Here is a 16,938-nt window from a genome sequence, read left to right on the forward strand (position 1 = left end):
GGATATCCTCCAAGAATGGTTTAAACAAAACCCTTACCCTGATAGAGCTACCAGGAAACAATGGGCCAAGGAAATTGGCATTCCGGAGGCCAAAATTCAGGTAAGCATTAGGTTTCTATTTCACTATCTGTCAGATTCAAGGTAAAGAGAAAGGCTGGGCTCAGGATTTTCAGGCAATTTTTTTTTTTTTTTTAAAGATTTTATTTGACAGAGACACAGTGAGAGAGGGAACACAAGCAGGGGGCGTGAGAAAGGGAGAAGCAGGCTTCCCGTGGAGCAGAGAGCCTGAGGTGGGGCTCGATCCCAGGGCCCCAGGATCATGACCTGAGCCGAAGGCAGATGCTTAACCTGAGCCACCCAGGCGCCCCCAGGCAATTCTTATGTCAGGTATGTTGCTCAGAAAGTTTTCATTGTATATTAAAAACAAGAACTGTTTTACCAATTGTGGAAATATTGGTTGGGTATATTCACTAATGAGAAGAGAATACACTGGTCCAGGCTCTCCCAATAGGAGATAAATCAATTTTTAAGATTAGGTAATTTAGGAAATTATAACACTATGTTAGTAAGTTATCATTAAGTATTGATATGTACTGGGGCACCCTGCTGGCTCAGTTGGTAGAGCAAGCAATGCTTGATCACAGGGCTGTGAGTTCAAGTCCCACGTTGAGTGTAGAGATTACTTAAAAATAAAAAATCTTTAAAAAAATATTGATATATACTGCAAAATGAGGATTAATACATGATTATGAGGAAACTGTGGGACAAGAACTCACATATGTTCCCAATTTTCAGGCTAGTTTTTTTTAAATACCTGAAGTGTGATTCACACACAGAAGTATATGAAGTAAAATCCCATACTGTATTACTTGAATAGAGCTACTGATGTGAAAATGAAATGAAGCTGGATTTCTTCAGTTAGCAAGGCGATAATTGTAAACAATACAACTATACCAGGTGAGACAGCATTTAAAACAATGAAGATCAGTAAAAATGTGCTCCTAGAGGAAAATAATAAGTTCAGATTTTTGTGCCTATTATATAGAGTCTCCCATTAGCCATTGGCTATAAGGTCCTTAGTCTGAGGGATGCTGGGGAGAAATTTTTCCTTACTCTTCATTCATTTGTTCTGGGTGTAAAGACACAGTTTACTCAAAGCCCAGTAATAAAAGGGCATCCTATGGGAATATCTGGTGATGTGCTTAAGACTTACCTGAAAATATTTTCATTAATTTAGAGCAGAGATAACCTTTTAGCCTGGATAAAGGAGTGGTTTCTTAAATATTGGTGGTCATTAACACCCTAAATCTTATCACAAATTATCAAAATAAAACACTCAAAAAGTTAGAAAGTACACTGCAAATCCAACTCCAAAAATGAGGAAACAAGAAGTTCAACGAGTTATATTCATGACAAGAGTTTCACAGCAAGGTGTACAGGGTCCAGGAGTCTCCTTATCTATTGCTGATTATAGGAAAAGAGGGAATGTTGATGAGTGTTAGTACAGCTCAACTGTTGCTAATTTACTCACCATTTAAAGATATTCTTGGGGCGGTTGGCTGGCTCAGTTAACTGTCCAACTCTTGATTTCAGCTCAAGACATGATCTCAGGGTTGTGAGATGGAGCCCCAAGTAGGGCTCCACACTCAGCAAGGAGTCTGCTACTCCCCCTCTCCCACTGCCCCTCCACCCGGCTCGCAGTCTCTAAAATAAATAAATCTAAAAAAAAAGATTCTCTCCCTCTGCCCCTCCCCTACCCTGCTCACATACTTTAAAAAAAAAGGAAATTCTTTTCCACAATCAATGCTATACGTATTATACATTATAAAATGGTATTTCTTATAAAGAGACGATAGGCCAAGAAAAGACATTCACACATTGAAGACCTGTTATGAGAGAGAGGTGGGAGACGGAGAAAAAGAAATATCGGTCTCCTTCGATTGAACGGCGAGTGTCTCTCAAATCAGGGAATTTTTCTTGAGATATCATGACAACAACGATAGAAGAAATGCTGTACTGAATTGTATGCTAATAGTAATATAACTCCTAGGATTATACATCACCTTTTTCTTATGGATATTACCGCAATGGCAGTTGATCAAATCAATTTTAATTGCATTGATATTTGGTTTGACACAGACTGAATTACACAACTTTCACATCTTCTTCTCCCACTTAGATTTGGTTTAAAAACCACAGATCAAAACAGAGACAATTGGAATTTGGATGCTCCTTAGGAAAAGACGAAACCCAAGGACAACACCATCATCAGCCTTGGACTCAAGTTAAGAAACCACTGGTACAAATGCATTTCTTCAGTAGGTCCCGGTGAAAGTGCAAACAACTCGGCACGTTGTGCCCATGTTCTTGACAAAAAATCATTATCTTGAGAGGCATTTACAGCTTGCTCTGGGCACCCTAGTGTCAGAAATATAAGCATGGTCCCACAGCTGGCTAAGACAGGCAGGTTCTCAGCAAGCAAGGCTCTGGGCCTTTTGGTCCAGCTGCTCTAAGCAGAGTGGCATCCTCTTCTGTCACCATCAGGGATTCAAGAAGAATAAGTGTAATCAGCATGATCTTCCCAAGTTTCTAGTTCAAACATGAAAACTGTTCTAAAAGACATCTTCTGTTCCCATGTTCTCCTTTAGAATACTTACCAAAAGCAACCAGACAAGACTGGACATCCATCACAAGATCTCAATCACACGTCCTACTTCAAGCCTTTGAGAGGAACCAATTCCTTGATATTACAACCAGGAAAAAACTGGCTAAAAAAAACAGGCATTCAGGAACCAAGAATTCAAGTAAGTTCTGTGTCTGTGACATGAAATATGTTCTACCTGTGGTATTTCCCCCAATGGGTTGCTGAAAAACTTTGACCTGTACTGGATTATCCCAATCATCGAGGTTACGTAAAGGTATGGGATGGTAAGCATCTAGCATTGCAAGTCACACTCCTGCAAAATGAAGAATTCTGTCAGTGGTATAACCATTTAAAATCACCAGCAGCAAAAATGTGGGGAAATGTGAAAGTTAATACCTATTTTGAGAACCCCGTCAGGTTTTCTACAGCTTGGAACTGTTATTTTGGTACAGATAATTCCTTTCTTGTGAGGCTGTCCTGTGCCTAGTAGGTATTTTTCAGCACTCTTGGCCTCTACCAACTAGGTACCCCGCCCACCTACCTCCCCCCATTTGTGACACCCCCAAAACTCTATATACTTACTCAAATGTCCTCCAGTTGGGAGAACAAAGTCACTCCCATTGGGTACCTTCTAAAGTTATGGGGACAGTAGTTTAGTATGTGTTAAATGCTCATGACTAAGTAGCACTATGGTTTATCAGCACAGAAACCCTCCAAAGGCCTGCACTCATTAATCCTTGATCAGATTTACACATGTGCATATAAGATAGGGATTCTTTGCACAAGTTGGCAAAAAGAAAAATGTCAACCTGGTCAAGAAAATCTGTTTCTAATCCACTGTTGAAATTAAAGGGAGGAATCTAGATCATATGCCTTTTCAGCCAGTTTCAATTCCTCTGTAGTTGATTGCTGAGTGTGCTGTGACCTCAATTTATGTTTGTATATGTATACACACACATTTGTACATACCTATTTATACATATACATACTAAACACATAAACCAGAGTAATGTATTTCACACGTTTATATTTCTGATATTGGGGCCTGTATTAATAGCCCCTTTGCTTTACGCAGTACGAGAAACAGAGCCACAGTCACATGTCTTATGACATCCCCTTCTCTTTTTTCTTCACATAGATGTGGTTTCAGAACCAAAGATCCCTATACCCACAGCAGAGCAGAAATGAGTCCGTGAATTCCTTGGCAGATGGCCCAAATGGAAGACCAGGTCTGACAGCTCAGCAACACCAAATTAATCTGTCCACTCCCCTGGGCAGGTCTCATCATTTTGCTTCCTCCGATTCTTTCAGCAGGAACCAAACATTTCTCCCTGCTCCTCTCCCATCCCATGAGTCCTCTGTCCCTTGTGTGAGCCAAGGACCAAGTGTCATGATGGTGCAGCCCATGCAGGCTATGCAGAGAGGAGAGAATTCTGTCTCTCCTCAGACCCTTAGGAATCACCTGCCAATACCCTCAACTTCAGGAGGGGACCTCTCAGATACTCAGACTCCTTTCTGGCTCCCAAACCAAGAAAAATGCCAGAATCACGAAGAACAGACTGGCACAGGAGTACTGCAGTTGAAGGGCTATTGTGAGCCTCATCCTGAGCACCAAGAAGACCAGCTGCAGGATCTGCAGCAGCTGGACATACCTTACATTCTGCAGCGGTGGGACGAGGTCTGCCAGGCTCTGACTGCAAAATGGGATCCTCGAGAAGGGACACACTGAGACACACATGGCTGCAGCACACCATCAACTGGAGAACCATCCCATTCCCTCAGCCAACCGCACCAGCAATGTGTAGAAACCTCAGGCCTTATGTCAGCTCCTGTTATCCACAGACCTTCAGGAAAAGGTACCTTTTCTGAGTCCTAATCCACAGAAAGAGAACCCTCCAGGACCCCAACTGTGCTTCAGTGAAGATGATTTTCAGGCTGTGTTCCATATGCTACAAAGCTCACCAGGGCCTCAGTTTCAGAAGGAAGTCATTCTCAGAACCTGGTCCAGGCCTCTCTTCTTTTGATGCAGAATCAGTGCAACTTAAAGGACAGTGAACAATGAAATCGTCCTGTCTGGGACAATATTAATGCAAGAGGAAGGAGAAAACAATTGGAATCCCAAATGGAGGTTTTAACCTTCCTGTGGGCAGTGGTTACCTTCTGTACTCCCTTCACTGAGAAAGCTGCATACAGCCTCTGGAAGCACCACGGGCATTAGCGAGCAGACAGGTCTGCGGAATCCTTCTGAACGAAGAAACGTATTTTTCTGACAAACATGACCTCCTCTCTGTAATTACCATGTCCACCAATCTGGAACATCCATGAACCGTAACCAAACCCAAGCGAAAATAGGTCTACAAGGGACATATCAGCACTCCTCTCCCTTCTAGCAAGATGGGAAAGCTAACTGGAAATTAATTTATCATGTAGAAAATGAAAGGATAGTATATTTCCCAATGATGTGAGTTCACAAAAGTGAGCTTTTCTCCAAAGCTCTGAAAGCTTTAATTAGAACTAGAAACTATCTCAGTATCTACCAATAAGGGAATGATTAAATGAATTAGGACAAATCCACGATACTGAGTACTCTTCACTTGTATTTTTTTCCTCTATCTTAAACATAAAAAATTTTACAATGAAAATACAGTAGTGACACAACTATTTAATGTATTTCTACATTTTTAGGTTTTTCACATATATTCACGTGTGTGTATATATATATACACACACCAGAAAATTCCTCATTTTATTACAAATTCTCAAACTAAAACCTGAGATAACCATTCTCATTTTCAGTTTTCTTCTTCTGAAATGGTAACTTTTAGATTTTGGTGTATGAATATGTATGTGGGTTTACTTTGGTGTACAGTATAAATATCTTTGAAAAATATTTTGTTCATTTTATCAATTTGCATTGTTTTGTCATATTTGCTATTTACTTTCCATATGAAGGTGTCAGAATAAGGTCCACACACATACCACAAAGATACCTGTCTTACACTAACAGGTATGAGGTGTACATCCTTACTGGCAGTATGGGTATCTGGGGGCACTACGTGCAAGAGTTTCTCTAGCTGTTCACACACTGACGCTCAAGTGCCAGAATATTCCAACATCCGTATCTATGGTCAAATTACACGCAGTAGAAATTATTTTTCCTGATAGTAGCTGAACTTTATCATCTAACGAATTAAAACTCACACATGTGCACACACGTTAGTGTGGGACAAATTAGTGTGGCATCTATCAAAAACAAAAAGGACCTAATATATCCGACAGTGTTTATACATGAACAGACTAGGTGGCTTGAATGACAGAAATTCATTTTCTCACAGTTCTCCAAGTGTCTGCTGGCTGGTTTCTTCTGAGATCTGTTTCTTTGCTATGCTAATGGCCATCTTCTTCCTGTGTACTTACACGGTCTTCCTTCGGTGTGCACATTCCCAGGGTGCCTCTCCATGGATCCAAATTCCCTCTTCTTGAGTTTGCTTTTCTTAGATTTCACTGTATGGCCTCTGGCTTAGGTTTTGGTTTGCCTGCCACACCCTTCTTTTTTTTTTTTTTAAAGATTTTATTTATTTATTTGAGAGAGAGAGAGAGAATGAGAGACAGAAAGCATGAGAGGGAGGAGGGTCAGAGGGAGAAGCAGACTCCCCACCAAGCAGGTAGCCCGATGCGGGACTCGATCCCGGGACTCCAGGATCATGACCCGAGCCGAAGGCAGTCGCTTAACCAACTGAGCCACCCAGGCGCCCCTTGCCACACCCTTCTAATGAGCTCCCTGTTTTAACTACTTTAACCCCTGTAACAATCTATTTATAAAAAGTTTCCATTGCCTGCTTTAAAAATGTTAGAAAATAACTTGATTTACTTAAATCCATAATGTGGACAACAGCTACCAGTTAAATACACAAAACATCAGGCAGAACAGTCATCGGCAAGCTTCTCTCAAGAGCCCAGATGAGCTCTTTGTATCTTTGGACACAAATTTATGACCTGAGGCAGCCCACGGTGCCACGGTGCCAAGCTCATAAAACCTGGATACATTCCCCAGAAATACCTCAAAAGCAATAAACTATCAAAACTGAAAGCTGAAAGTAGAAAATCAAAAAAATGAATTGAGGAAGCCCTCCTTGTTGATAGGCACAACCATACTGAAAGCTAGAAAGCCTGAAAGGAAGAGCAAAAAGATATGCAGAATAAGTTTCAAGGTAATGTTTATTATTGACAGAGAAGCATAAATGGCATTTACTTTAAGAAAATATGCTCAAAGGGCACCTGGGTGGCTCAGTCAGTTAAGTGTCTGCCTTTGGCTCAGGTCATGATCCCAGGGTCCTGGGATCGAGTCCCACATTGGACTCCCTGATCCGCAGGGGTCTACTTCTCCCTCTCCCTCTGTGCTCTCTCTCTCAAGTAAATAAATAAAATCAAAATTAAAAAAGAAAATATGCTCAAAAATCCTAAAGTAAATTATAGGAAAAAGGAGAAGAGAACAAACTCAAAGGTTAAGTCCAGGCTGATGATAACAGAGATAATAATCCACTACTGGATGGGTATTCTTGTTCCTAGAGGTCATTAGGGTTTATCTGTACAATCGAAGTTTTTAGCAGACTTTTATTTGGGTATTTACCTTCCCTTCATACCACATTCCCAGGGAAGGTTACACAATGTGCAGACCAAGAAAGACAGACCTTGATAAATTTAAGTCAATCTAGTCATTTAAGAAGTTAGGAAAGGGGCATGTGCCAAAATTCTGGCAATGAGAAGTCTAGGGGCTTCTGAGAAAGCTTGCTCACCAATAAAGGAGACACCTAGGAGGAAATGGTCCGTCTTCCGCTGTTAGAACTGTAGCAGCCAGCTTCTGACCATGAAAGAAGCAGCCTACAAGACAAGCTAGAGATAGCAGAGCGGAAATATAAAAAGAACCCTGAAGCTAACTGACTCAGGACTTCTTGTTATATATAGAAGATATAATCCCATTCCCCTTATTTTTTGAAGTCCTTTAGGTTAAGTTTTCTGTTATAAGCAATTAAATGCAACTTATGGATATAGGCAGAGGGAGCATATGATCCAGCAAACAGCATTAGACCAAAATCGAGAGATCTCAAGAATTCAGCGGCAGCTTAAACCTTTAAAATGCAACTGCATCTGCTTAAAAGGGACAGGGAACAAAGGAAAACTGAATACCAGGAGCATAATCCACTGCTGCAGTTTGCAAAGAGAAGACAGAAAAAAATGTTTCTGCCACTAATGAAGGTACAGAAGTTATTTAAGGCCTAGCAAATTTCAAAAGCTGAAGTGTGGGGGTAGGAGGGAATAATGAGGAAGGCCCAGAATTCAAGAGCTAAAATGAGTAAGACATGACGTTTCCCAGAGCACAAGTCTCATCAAGTCAAGAAAACCCAAAAAACAAGAATTTGGCAGCTCAAGGGAGGGGATCCTGACTTTAGGATTTGAGCAGATGCAGCCATAGCTCAATTCCATTAACCATTAAAATTCAACTCATGCTCCTTGCTTTGATTTGTGCTCCCAAAAATACTTCTGATAATGTTTCCCCACATATACCTCTCAGCCTAAGAAATGAAATGCCAGAGAAATTGCAAAAACAGGTATTTGAAAGTTATTAGTTTATAATGAGTGCTTTGGTTTACACATCTTTGGGAGTCTAGATATAATGAATCAGACCCTTTTGCACATGCTTTGACAAAACTGAAATTTCTAGCCCTGTAAAAACTGTAGTAACTTTACTAGGTTATAAACAACCTAAATGACATCTCCATTTTTATTCATTTATTTGAAAGAGAGAGTATGCACACATGAGCACAAGTGGGGGGGGGTACAGAGGGAGAGGGAGAGAATCTTAAGCAGACTCCATGCTGAGCACAAGGCCCAATGCAGGGCTCGATCTCACAATCCTGAGATTATGACCTGAGCAGAAATCAAGAGTTAGACACCTAACCAACCGAGCTACCCAGGCGCCCCTGGATAACACATTTTAAACAAATGCCCACCACCCAATCTTTCCCAATACCTACTTAAAAATTACTCCTAGAGTGAGCTGGGTACTACTAGGAGCAGTTGTATCCTTTCAACATACTAAAGGGCAAAGTGAAGCATTTTGATTTAGGTTGGACTCCACCAGAACTGAACTCTAATAATGTGTGTGTAACTGCTGATTTCAGGATGTACTTCTCAGGAAGTGCAGATGCCAAACAAGAGAAGGAAGCCTATGCAGGGTGCATGTATACACAGACTGCCACTGTGGGCCACTCTGCTTATTTCTGCCGGGCATCTCTCACAGGTGGCATGGACACCGTTATGCCACTCAGGGGGTAATTTTCAAAGATTCAGTCGTGTCATTTCTCTGGACAGCAAGGAAACTGGGTCTGCGTCCTCTAATTCTCATCCACCATCGACTGAAAGCCACTCCCAGGGGCATTAACTCCACGGCACTTCAAGCAGAGGGAAAGCTTCAGCAGGCACTTGCAGCGGGACTCCTATCAGTGGCATATGCTGGAATGGTGAGTGCCCAGAGAACATGGGTAGGGAACCGACACCTTCTGTTACACACCTGCTGGTTCCTGATGGGCTCCTCTCCACTCCAGCTCTTAGTAGTTCACTCCATCTTTCACAGTCCTTGACGCAGATCTTCTCTCTGCTCCATTCAGAAGAACTAGCATCTTTCTAGTGGCCTACTAGTTCTAAAATGAAACCACTTTGTTCATTATTGACCTAATTAAGAGCCAAAAATCATCCATTCCTTCATGGTTTTTCTATTGAAAGGTTTTGTGAATACAATCAAAGAAAAACACTTGGAGACTCAAAGTTCTATTTATTTTCAACAATGAAAGCAACACAACAAAGAGGAATCAATTCACTAATTTGTAAATCTAACACAATCCTTACCACAAAACGATTTTCAATAAATAAAAACACATTACTAGTAACTGAGTAAGACTGTTCTTAAGACTCTCTACGGTTTTGCATGTTTTAAACAAAACTGGGTGGTAGGTAAAGAAACACGTGCCACAAGTATGACTGACAAAGACTGGAAGAAAAGAACAGCCAAGGAGCAGGGTCCCCAAATAGTAAGTTAGCAAAGGGAATATGGGATTTTCAAAGCAGTTGAGAAATCAGAGCTCACTAGGGGATGCAAGAGTTTAGGAAGTCTGTGTTCAAGGCCTTGTAATTAAAACTTTCCACATTTCTAGATTCTTGATTTGGAATCTATCCAAACTAGAGGAGCTTCTGCCAAAGGATAGGAAGCTCTTTATTCATGCTGCCTGAAAAGACCCATCTCCTAATCTCCCTCCTTTGACTTTGTCACTAGCTCCTGAAACAATATAGCAAGGGTTACATTCAGAAAAGGATTACTACCACACAGGCCAACCTCCCTCTGGTTTAGATTTTCCTTTCATAAACACGCTGATACTGCCAGGGACAGCTCTAAATATATCCAATGTCTTTTGTTTTTAGCCTCCTACACAACTCTGCTTGGCTACAAAATCTAAGATTCACAGAGCAATGGCAGCATTGGTCAGAAGACAAGTGTCAGTTCCAATGTACAAATCTCTGAAGTTCAATGGTCACAAATTTTTTTTTTTTTTTTAAACCTCACCTGCCACACCTTTTCTCTTTTCTCATTATCTTGCCAATTATTTCTTTCGGAATTCAATCCTCCGAGCTACATTCTGAGCACCAAATTTTTTGACCAATGCATCTCGGGCATCCTCATCATCTTTTTGCAAATCTAAGTCGTCCTGTCGGGACCAAATGGGATACCCATCAGCCCTCTGACCAGATTCTAAAAAGGAGGAAGTAGCCTCCAGCTCACCACTATTTTTTAGGAAGGCCTGTGTTACTGTTGACAGATCCAAGTTAAACTTTTCCATTAACTGCCGGATGATCTTAATAGCAGCTCCCACCTCTGGTGGAGAAACTTTTTCTTCTTCTTCTTCTTCCTCATCCTCATCAGGCTGTGTCTCAGAGTCTTCCTCAGGTGTGGGTGGATCATCATCACACATTGTTATGTGTATTTCAAAATCAGGGCTCTCGTCAACCTAGAGAAAGTGATGAATATGACCAGTTCCTAATTACCAAGTCCCAAACACTTACTCTTTCAATATCTACTCTCAACTACCACCCCCCTTTGTCCTTTTCACCCCAATCACACTGAACTTCCTTCAGTCCCTTCAGTCCCATCATGCTCCTTCTCATATTTATTCATGTTGGATGTTTTTACATACACATATGTATGTTGGGTTAAGCGGGGAGTGACCGTGTGTGTGTGTGTGCACGTGTGCATGTGCGTGTGTGCGTGTAGGTGAGGAATATACATGTGCTTAGGTGTACACTATGTGCACATATATGTATACATATAAGTATGGTATTCCAACAGAAAATTAGAAGCTACACTAAAGGGGCGCCTGAGTGGCTCAGTCGTTGAGCGTCTGCCTTCAGCTCGGGTCATGATCCCAGAGTCCTGGGATGGAGCCCCACATCGGGCTCCCTGCTCGGCAGGAAGCCTGCTTCTCCCTCTCCCACTCCCCCTGCTTGTGTTCCCTCTCTCACTGTGTCTCTGTATGTCAAATAAATAAATAAATCTTTTTAAAAAATAAAATAAATAATAATTCTCCCAATTCTTCTCCCTCTCCCCCTCTGAAGTTTTCCTACCAAAACCTAAAAGCTACATGCCTGAAACCAAGATCAGTCCCACTTTCTATTCTCCCTCTCCCCCACCCCTGCCCTTATCCCACTGGGCCTTAGGTACAAAAAGAGTAAATGCGATAACCAATTTTAAAAAAGAATGGAAGCAGGGAAATAAGTTAAATATAGTCAACATACCACAATCTCCTCAAACTCCCGGGTGGCTTCTACAAGCATCTTTTTGACTGCTTCATCATTCTCCTTGATCTCTTCCTTTACATATTCTTCCTCAGGTAAGTCTGGAGTTCTTTTATTCTGTGGTTCTATTAAAGAGAAGAACAGCACCAGATTAGAATTAGCCTCTTTCACAGAAACCAAAAATACACTGCATGCTCTATGAGCTCTTAGCCAGAAGTGAGCCTGTACATTTTTTCTATATGAAGACATCAGTTTTAGATCAGAAGGATAAGAAAAACATAAGATATGCATGTTCAAAAATTTCTACTCTTGCTTATGAAAAGTTGTACTATCCAGGTGGTGATATTTTTTTCTAGGTTCTAATACATAAAAATACTCTTCAAGCGTCATTCATTTTTTGCTTTGCATTTATAAATTGTGCAAATTAACAAAATTGTGCCATAAATTGGGTTCTCTGGGAAGCAGACTGTGAAATGGAGATTAACACATAGGTGTTTAAAAGGGTGCGCTCTTGGCAAAACACCTGTTAGAAGAAAGAAGGAGTGGGCAGAGAAAGAAGCTGAGCGGTGAAAGAGCTCCAACAAAGCCTCAGCTGAAACCATGGGGAAGTCTGGAGCTGGCCAAGTTGGGGTGAGGAAGCCATGACAAAATTCCCCCATAGATCAGTCCCTAAATGCTAGCCATCCTAAGATGACAAGACTTTGGGCAAGACAGCTCTCCAGGCCACTGAAGATAGATGAGGAGGGTACACCACAATCCACTACATACCATCTACAGAAAAGAGGGTCTCCTAAAGCTAAGCATCCTCCAGTTTCTCTTTTACTCTTTGTTCTCTGAGGATTTAATTCTGTTCTCTTTTCCACTAACAAGAACTGACTACTAAAGAACAGCAAGAAAAAGTTGTTTGTGATGTAACTGCTCTGTATCCTGATTTAGGTGGTGGTTACAACAATTATATACGTACTAAAATACACAACTGGAAAATAGTATGGTGGTCCCTCAAAAATACTAAACATAAAATTACCATACGATCCAGCAATTCCACTTCTGAATGTATACTCAAAAGAAATGAAACCAGGGTCTCAAACAGGTATTAGTACATAGCAGCATTACTCACAACAGACAAGATATGGAAACAACCTAAGTGTCCATTGATGGATGACCAGATAAACAAAATGTGGTCTATACATGCAGCAGGTTATTATTCAGCTTTAAAAAGGAAGGAAATTCAGACACACGCTACAGCCTGGATGAACCCTGAAGACACTGTGCTAAATGAAATAAGCCAATCACAAAAGGACAAATGTAGGATTCCAGTTACATGAAGTAGATCAAATTCATAAAGACAAAAAGGTAGAATGGTGGTTGTCAGGGGCTGGGGAAGGAGCAAAGTGGAGTCAGTGCTTAATGGGTACAGAGTTTTAGTTTTAGAAAAAGAAAAAGTTCTGGAGACAGATGGTGGTGATGGTTACATGACAATGTGAATGTACTTAATGCCACCAAACTGAACACTTAAAAACAGTTAAAATGGCAAATTTTATGTAACATACATATTACCCAAAAAGATATTTCTAGATATTACCCATTTTGTTAATTTTTGCTAATCTGATAAATAAAATACAACATTTCCTTGTTCTGATTTACTTTCCTGAAAAACACCACCACACATATTTGTTATTTAAGTTTCTATGGGTCAGAAATCCAGGCATGGTTTCTATCAATCCTCTGATCAGGGTCTATTTTTATTTAATACCAATATTCTGCATTTGTTTATTGGCCATTCATTTCCTTTTCTGGAAAGTTCTTGTTCCGTTTCTTTTGCTCATTGTTCTACTAGTTTTCTTTCACTAACTTCTGCAAGCTCTTTGGACATTAAGAAAAATATGTTGCAATGTACTGGCAATATTTTTCTAGTTTGCTCTCTGACTTTATCATGAAAAGTTTTTAATTTCAAGTAATCAAATATAAAAAAATTTTTTAATCTTTTTGGTTTCAGGACTATCACCATGCAAATATTAAAAAGTATATTCAAGGCAACCTACTGAATGGGAGAAAATATCTGCAAATTATACATCCAACAAGAGGTTAATACCCAGAATAAAGAACGCATACAACTCAGTAACAAAAAAAGTCCAATTAAAAAATAAGCAGAGGATCTGAATAAACATTTTTCCAAAGAAAACATACAAATGGCCAAGAGGCACATGAAAAGATGCTCACATCACTAATCATCAGTGAAATGCAACTGAAAACTACAATGAAGTATCACATCACACCTGTCAGAATGGCTATTATCAAAAAGACAAGAAATAACAAGTACTGGACAAGATGTAGAGAAAAGGAACTCTTGTGCACTGTTGGTGGGAGTGTAAATCAGCGCAGCCACTACAGAAAAAGGTACTGAGGTTCCTCAAAAAATTAAAAATAGAACTGGATCCAGCAATACCACTTTGGAGTATCAATCTGAAGAAAATAAAAACACTAATGTGAAAAGATATACGCAACCCGATGTTCATTGCACCATTATTTACAAGAACCAAGTCAAGTGTCCAATGATAGATGAATGGATTAAAATGTGGTGTGTGTACACACACACACACACACACTCACACTCACACACACACTGGACTACTACTCAGCCAGGGGTTAAAAAAAAAAAACAACAACCAGTAACGAAATCTTGCCACTTGCAACAACATGGATGGACCTAGAGGATATTATACTGCTGAAATAAGTCAGAGAAAGACAAATACCAAGTGATTTCACTCTTAGGTGGAATCTAAAAAACCAACCAAACAAAACAAAACCCAAATTCACAGATACAGAGAACAGAGATGGAAAAGAGTTGGCATGAGGGTGTGCAGGGCAGCAAAATGGGTGAAGGGGATCAAGAGGTACAAACTACCAAGAGGTATAAAATAAATCATGGGGATATAATGTATAAAATAAATCATGGGGATATAATGTACAGTACAGGAAATGCAATCAATAATATTGTATTAACTTGAATGATGACAGATAGTAACCAGACTTACTGTGACAGTTTGCAACGTATGCAAATGTAGAATCCCTAGGTTGTATACTTCAAACTAATATTGTATGCCATTTGTACTCCAAGTTTTAAAAAAGATCAATAAACGTTAGAAGAATTGAAAAATAAATTAAAAATATATTCATGCATATTTCTTTTTTCCCAAGCTATTCTTTTTACTTTTTTTTAAAAGTAATCCCTACACCCAAGCCAGAGCTGAAACCTACAACCCTGACATCAAGAGTCACATGCTCTACCAGCTAAGCCAGCCAGGTACCCCTCATCCAATTCTTCTTAGTCATTTTAGGATTTTAATTTTTACAATTAAATATCAGAAAATCAAAATATTAGAGTAGGGTGAATCCAGCTTAATTTTCTCCAAAGTTCCAAATGGCCTATCTGTAGTCCCAACACTACCGATTTAAACGCAAAGCCCTACGTGATCTACTTCACCCATAAACATAGCCTTGTCCTCTCTCCCAAAATTCTCCGTTGCTTACTCCATTCTAGCCACACTGGTCCTTGTTGCTCCAAAAACACACCAGCTATATTCCCACCTCCAGGCCTGTGCACTTAATATTCCCTCTGCCTGAAACACCTCCTCAGATAACCACCTGGCTTGCTTTCTTTTGGTCTCTGCTCAAATATCAGCTTATGGAGTGACCTTCCCTTATCACCCTGTAAAAAACAACCTCCTCCCCACCCCTTACCCTGATTTTATTTTTCTCTATAGCACTTACCACTGCCCAGCTAGCATGTTAAGTTCCATGACCGCAGGGACTTTTATTTATTGTTATATCCCAGCAGGATAACAGTGTCTGGCACTCAAATATCTGTTGAATGAATGAATCTGAAATGTCACTTTTACCAAAAACAAAATTCCTACTAAGCATGCTTAACAGGAGAAATAGATTTACCTCCCCAGACCTGAAATGTTATATGGAATAGCCAGCCACCTAAGGAAAGGGGCGGGGGAGAGGGGGAGGGTGACATGCTTCTTTCAACAAAAGGGTCTGTCAGTTTAAGCTCTCAATACCAGTTACATCAAAAGTGAAGCATCTTCACAGCTTTCCACTAAGTCCTAACCAACCTGAATCCCCACGTTCAATTCAACTGCATTAAAAACTCACTTCGCCTGAGCGAGACCAGGAAGACCATTACAACTGACGAAACCTTCTGTGAATACGCATAGAAGCCAAAACGTGAAAATAAACTGGTCTGGCATGCCTTTAAAAAGGCTTATACTCAATCTATCTGAACACAAATATTTTTTTAAAACGAGTTTCTGGAAAAGACACCCTAGAAGGTGGTTAACAACACACTGCCTCTAGGGAAGAAAATTGGGTAGCTGGTTGGTAAGGTGGGGGGTATCTCTATACAGACTTTGTGTACCTTTGAATATCATACCACGTCAGTTCCCCAGTTACTGGAAAAATATATCGAAGTGCGATTAGAAAATGGTGCAATTTTACCCGGATGTCTAAGGGGGCGGGGGGAAGGCCGGGCGACTCTACCAGATGCGCCAACATGGATGCCTAACAGAAAGGGGAAGGCGCCCCGCCCCCACCCGCACAGGTGCAGCGCAGGTCCCGCGTTCGCTGCACAGGCCTCACCCCCGCTATCAGCAGCTTCGGGATCCTGCTCAGCTTTCCGCTTGAGTTTCTGGGACGAAGGGCTCACTGGGGCGTCCCCCAACAGGTACTTATGCTCCTGGCCCCGCAGGTGCTTGAGGTAGCGGTCCTTCAGGGACTGCCACGAATGCTGGGTGAGGGAGCTTTTCTCCATCGCCTTCCACAAGGCGGTGCCGGTGACGGAGCTTGGCGAGCGGGCATTTTCTTTCACGTACGTCAAGATGGCCACGTCGTCCGCGTCCGTGAAGGCGATGCGCCCCCCGTGCGGCTGCGGCTCGGGCTGCGCGGCGGCGCCCCCCTCGGCCTGGGCACCGGGCTTCGTCTCCGGGGCCTGGTCGGCCGCCGAGCCCAGCCGATAGGCCTCCAGGTCGAGCCTCTCGTTGCGCTCCACGCAGTCCAGGATGTACTGCGTGGAAATGAAGTCGCCCGAGGCCTCGGCCGCCGCCTCCCCGGGCTGGGCCAGCAGCACGGCCCCGGGTTCCTGCACCCGGCATAGGGTGCCGCCGCCGTGCAAGATGAGCGTCGAGACCCGGCGCTTGGCCGGGCTGGGACGCACGTAGAAGGACATGGAACTGCCATCTTCCCTCACGAACAGAGTCGAGGAATGGGTGAGCCCGTTGGGGTCTTTGCCCAAATCCATCGCCTCCGCCATAGCTGACGGCCAGGTAACCGAAGAGTGGCCCCCACACAAGCCTCTGACGCACAGAGCAAAACAGAACTAACTGCCGTTCCCGACGCCGCGGCCGCGAAGCCCCGCCCTGCGCCTGCGCAGCAGTAGCGCGCCAAGA

The 16,938-nt window shown here is 41.8% G+C and overlaps 2 protein-coding genes across 2 annotated transcripts; one reads left to right on the forward strand and one right to left on the reverse strand.

Moving 5' to 3' along the window:
- The first annotated feature begins 2,683 nt into the window (after window positions 1-2,683).
- Window positions 2,684-5,532, forward strand: DUXB (double homeobox B). The gene is made up of 2 exons (XM_031039191.2): window positions 2,684-2,804; window positions 3,783-5,532. Exon 2 carries the CDS (start codon window positions 3,783-3,785, stop codon window positions 4,371-4,373), a length of 591 nt encoding a protein of 196 aa, XP_030895051.2. The 5' UTR covers window positions 2,684-2,804; the 3' UTR covers window positions 4,374-5,532.
- Window positions 5,533-9,456: 3,924 nt separating this feature from the next.
- TERF2IP (TERF2 interacting protein) lies at window positions 9,457-16,907 on the reverse strand. Its single transcript, XM_081806347.1, has 3 exons — window positions 16,133-16,907; window positions 11,489-11,613; window positions 9,457-10,704 (listed from the first exon to the last, which is right to left on the reverse strand). Exons 1-3 carry the CDS (start codon window positions 16,800-16,802, stop codon window positions 10,300-10,302), a joined length of 1,200 nt encoding a protein of 399 aa, XP_081662473.1. The 5' UTR covers window positions 16,803-16,907; the 3' UTR covers window positions 9,457-10,299.
- Between the last annotated feature and the right edge of the window lie 31 nt (window positions 16,908-16,938).

Source organism: Leptonychotes weddellii, chromosome 16 (assembly GCF_054177405.1).
Source record: "Leptonychotes weddellii isolate Sample4059 chromosome 16, ASM5417740v2, whole genome shotgun sequence".
In the NCBI taxonomy this organism is placed as follows: domain Eukaryota; kingdom Metazoa; phylum Chordata; class Mammalia; order Carnivora; family Phocidae; genus Leptonychotes; species Leptonychotes weddellii.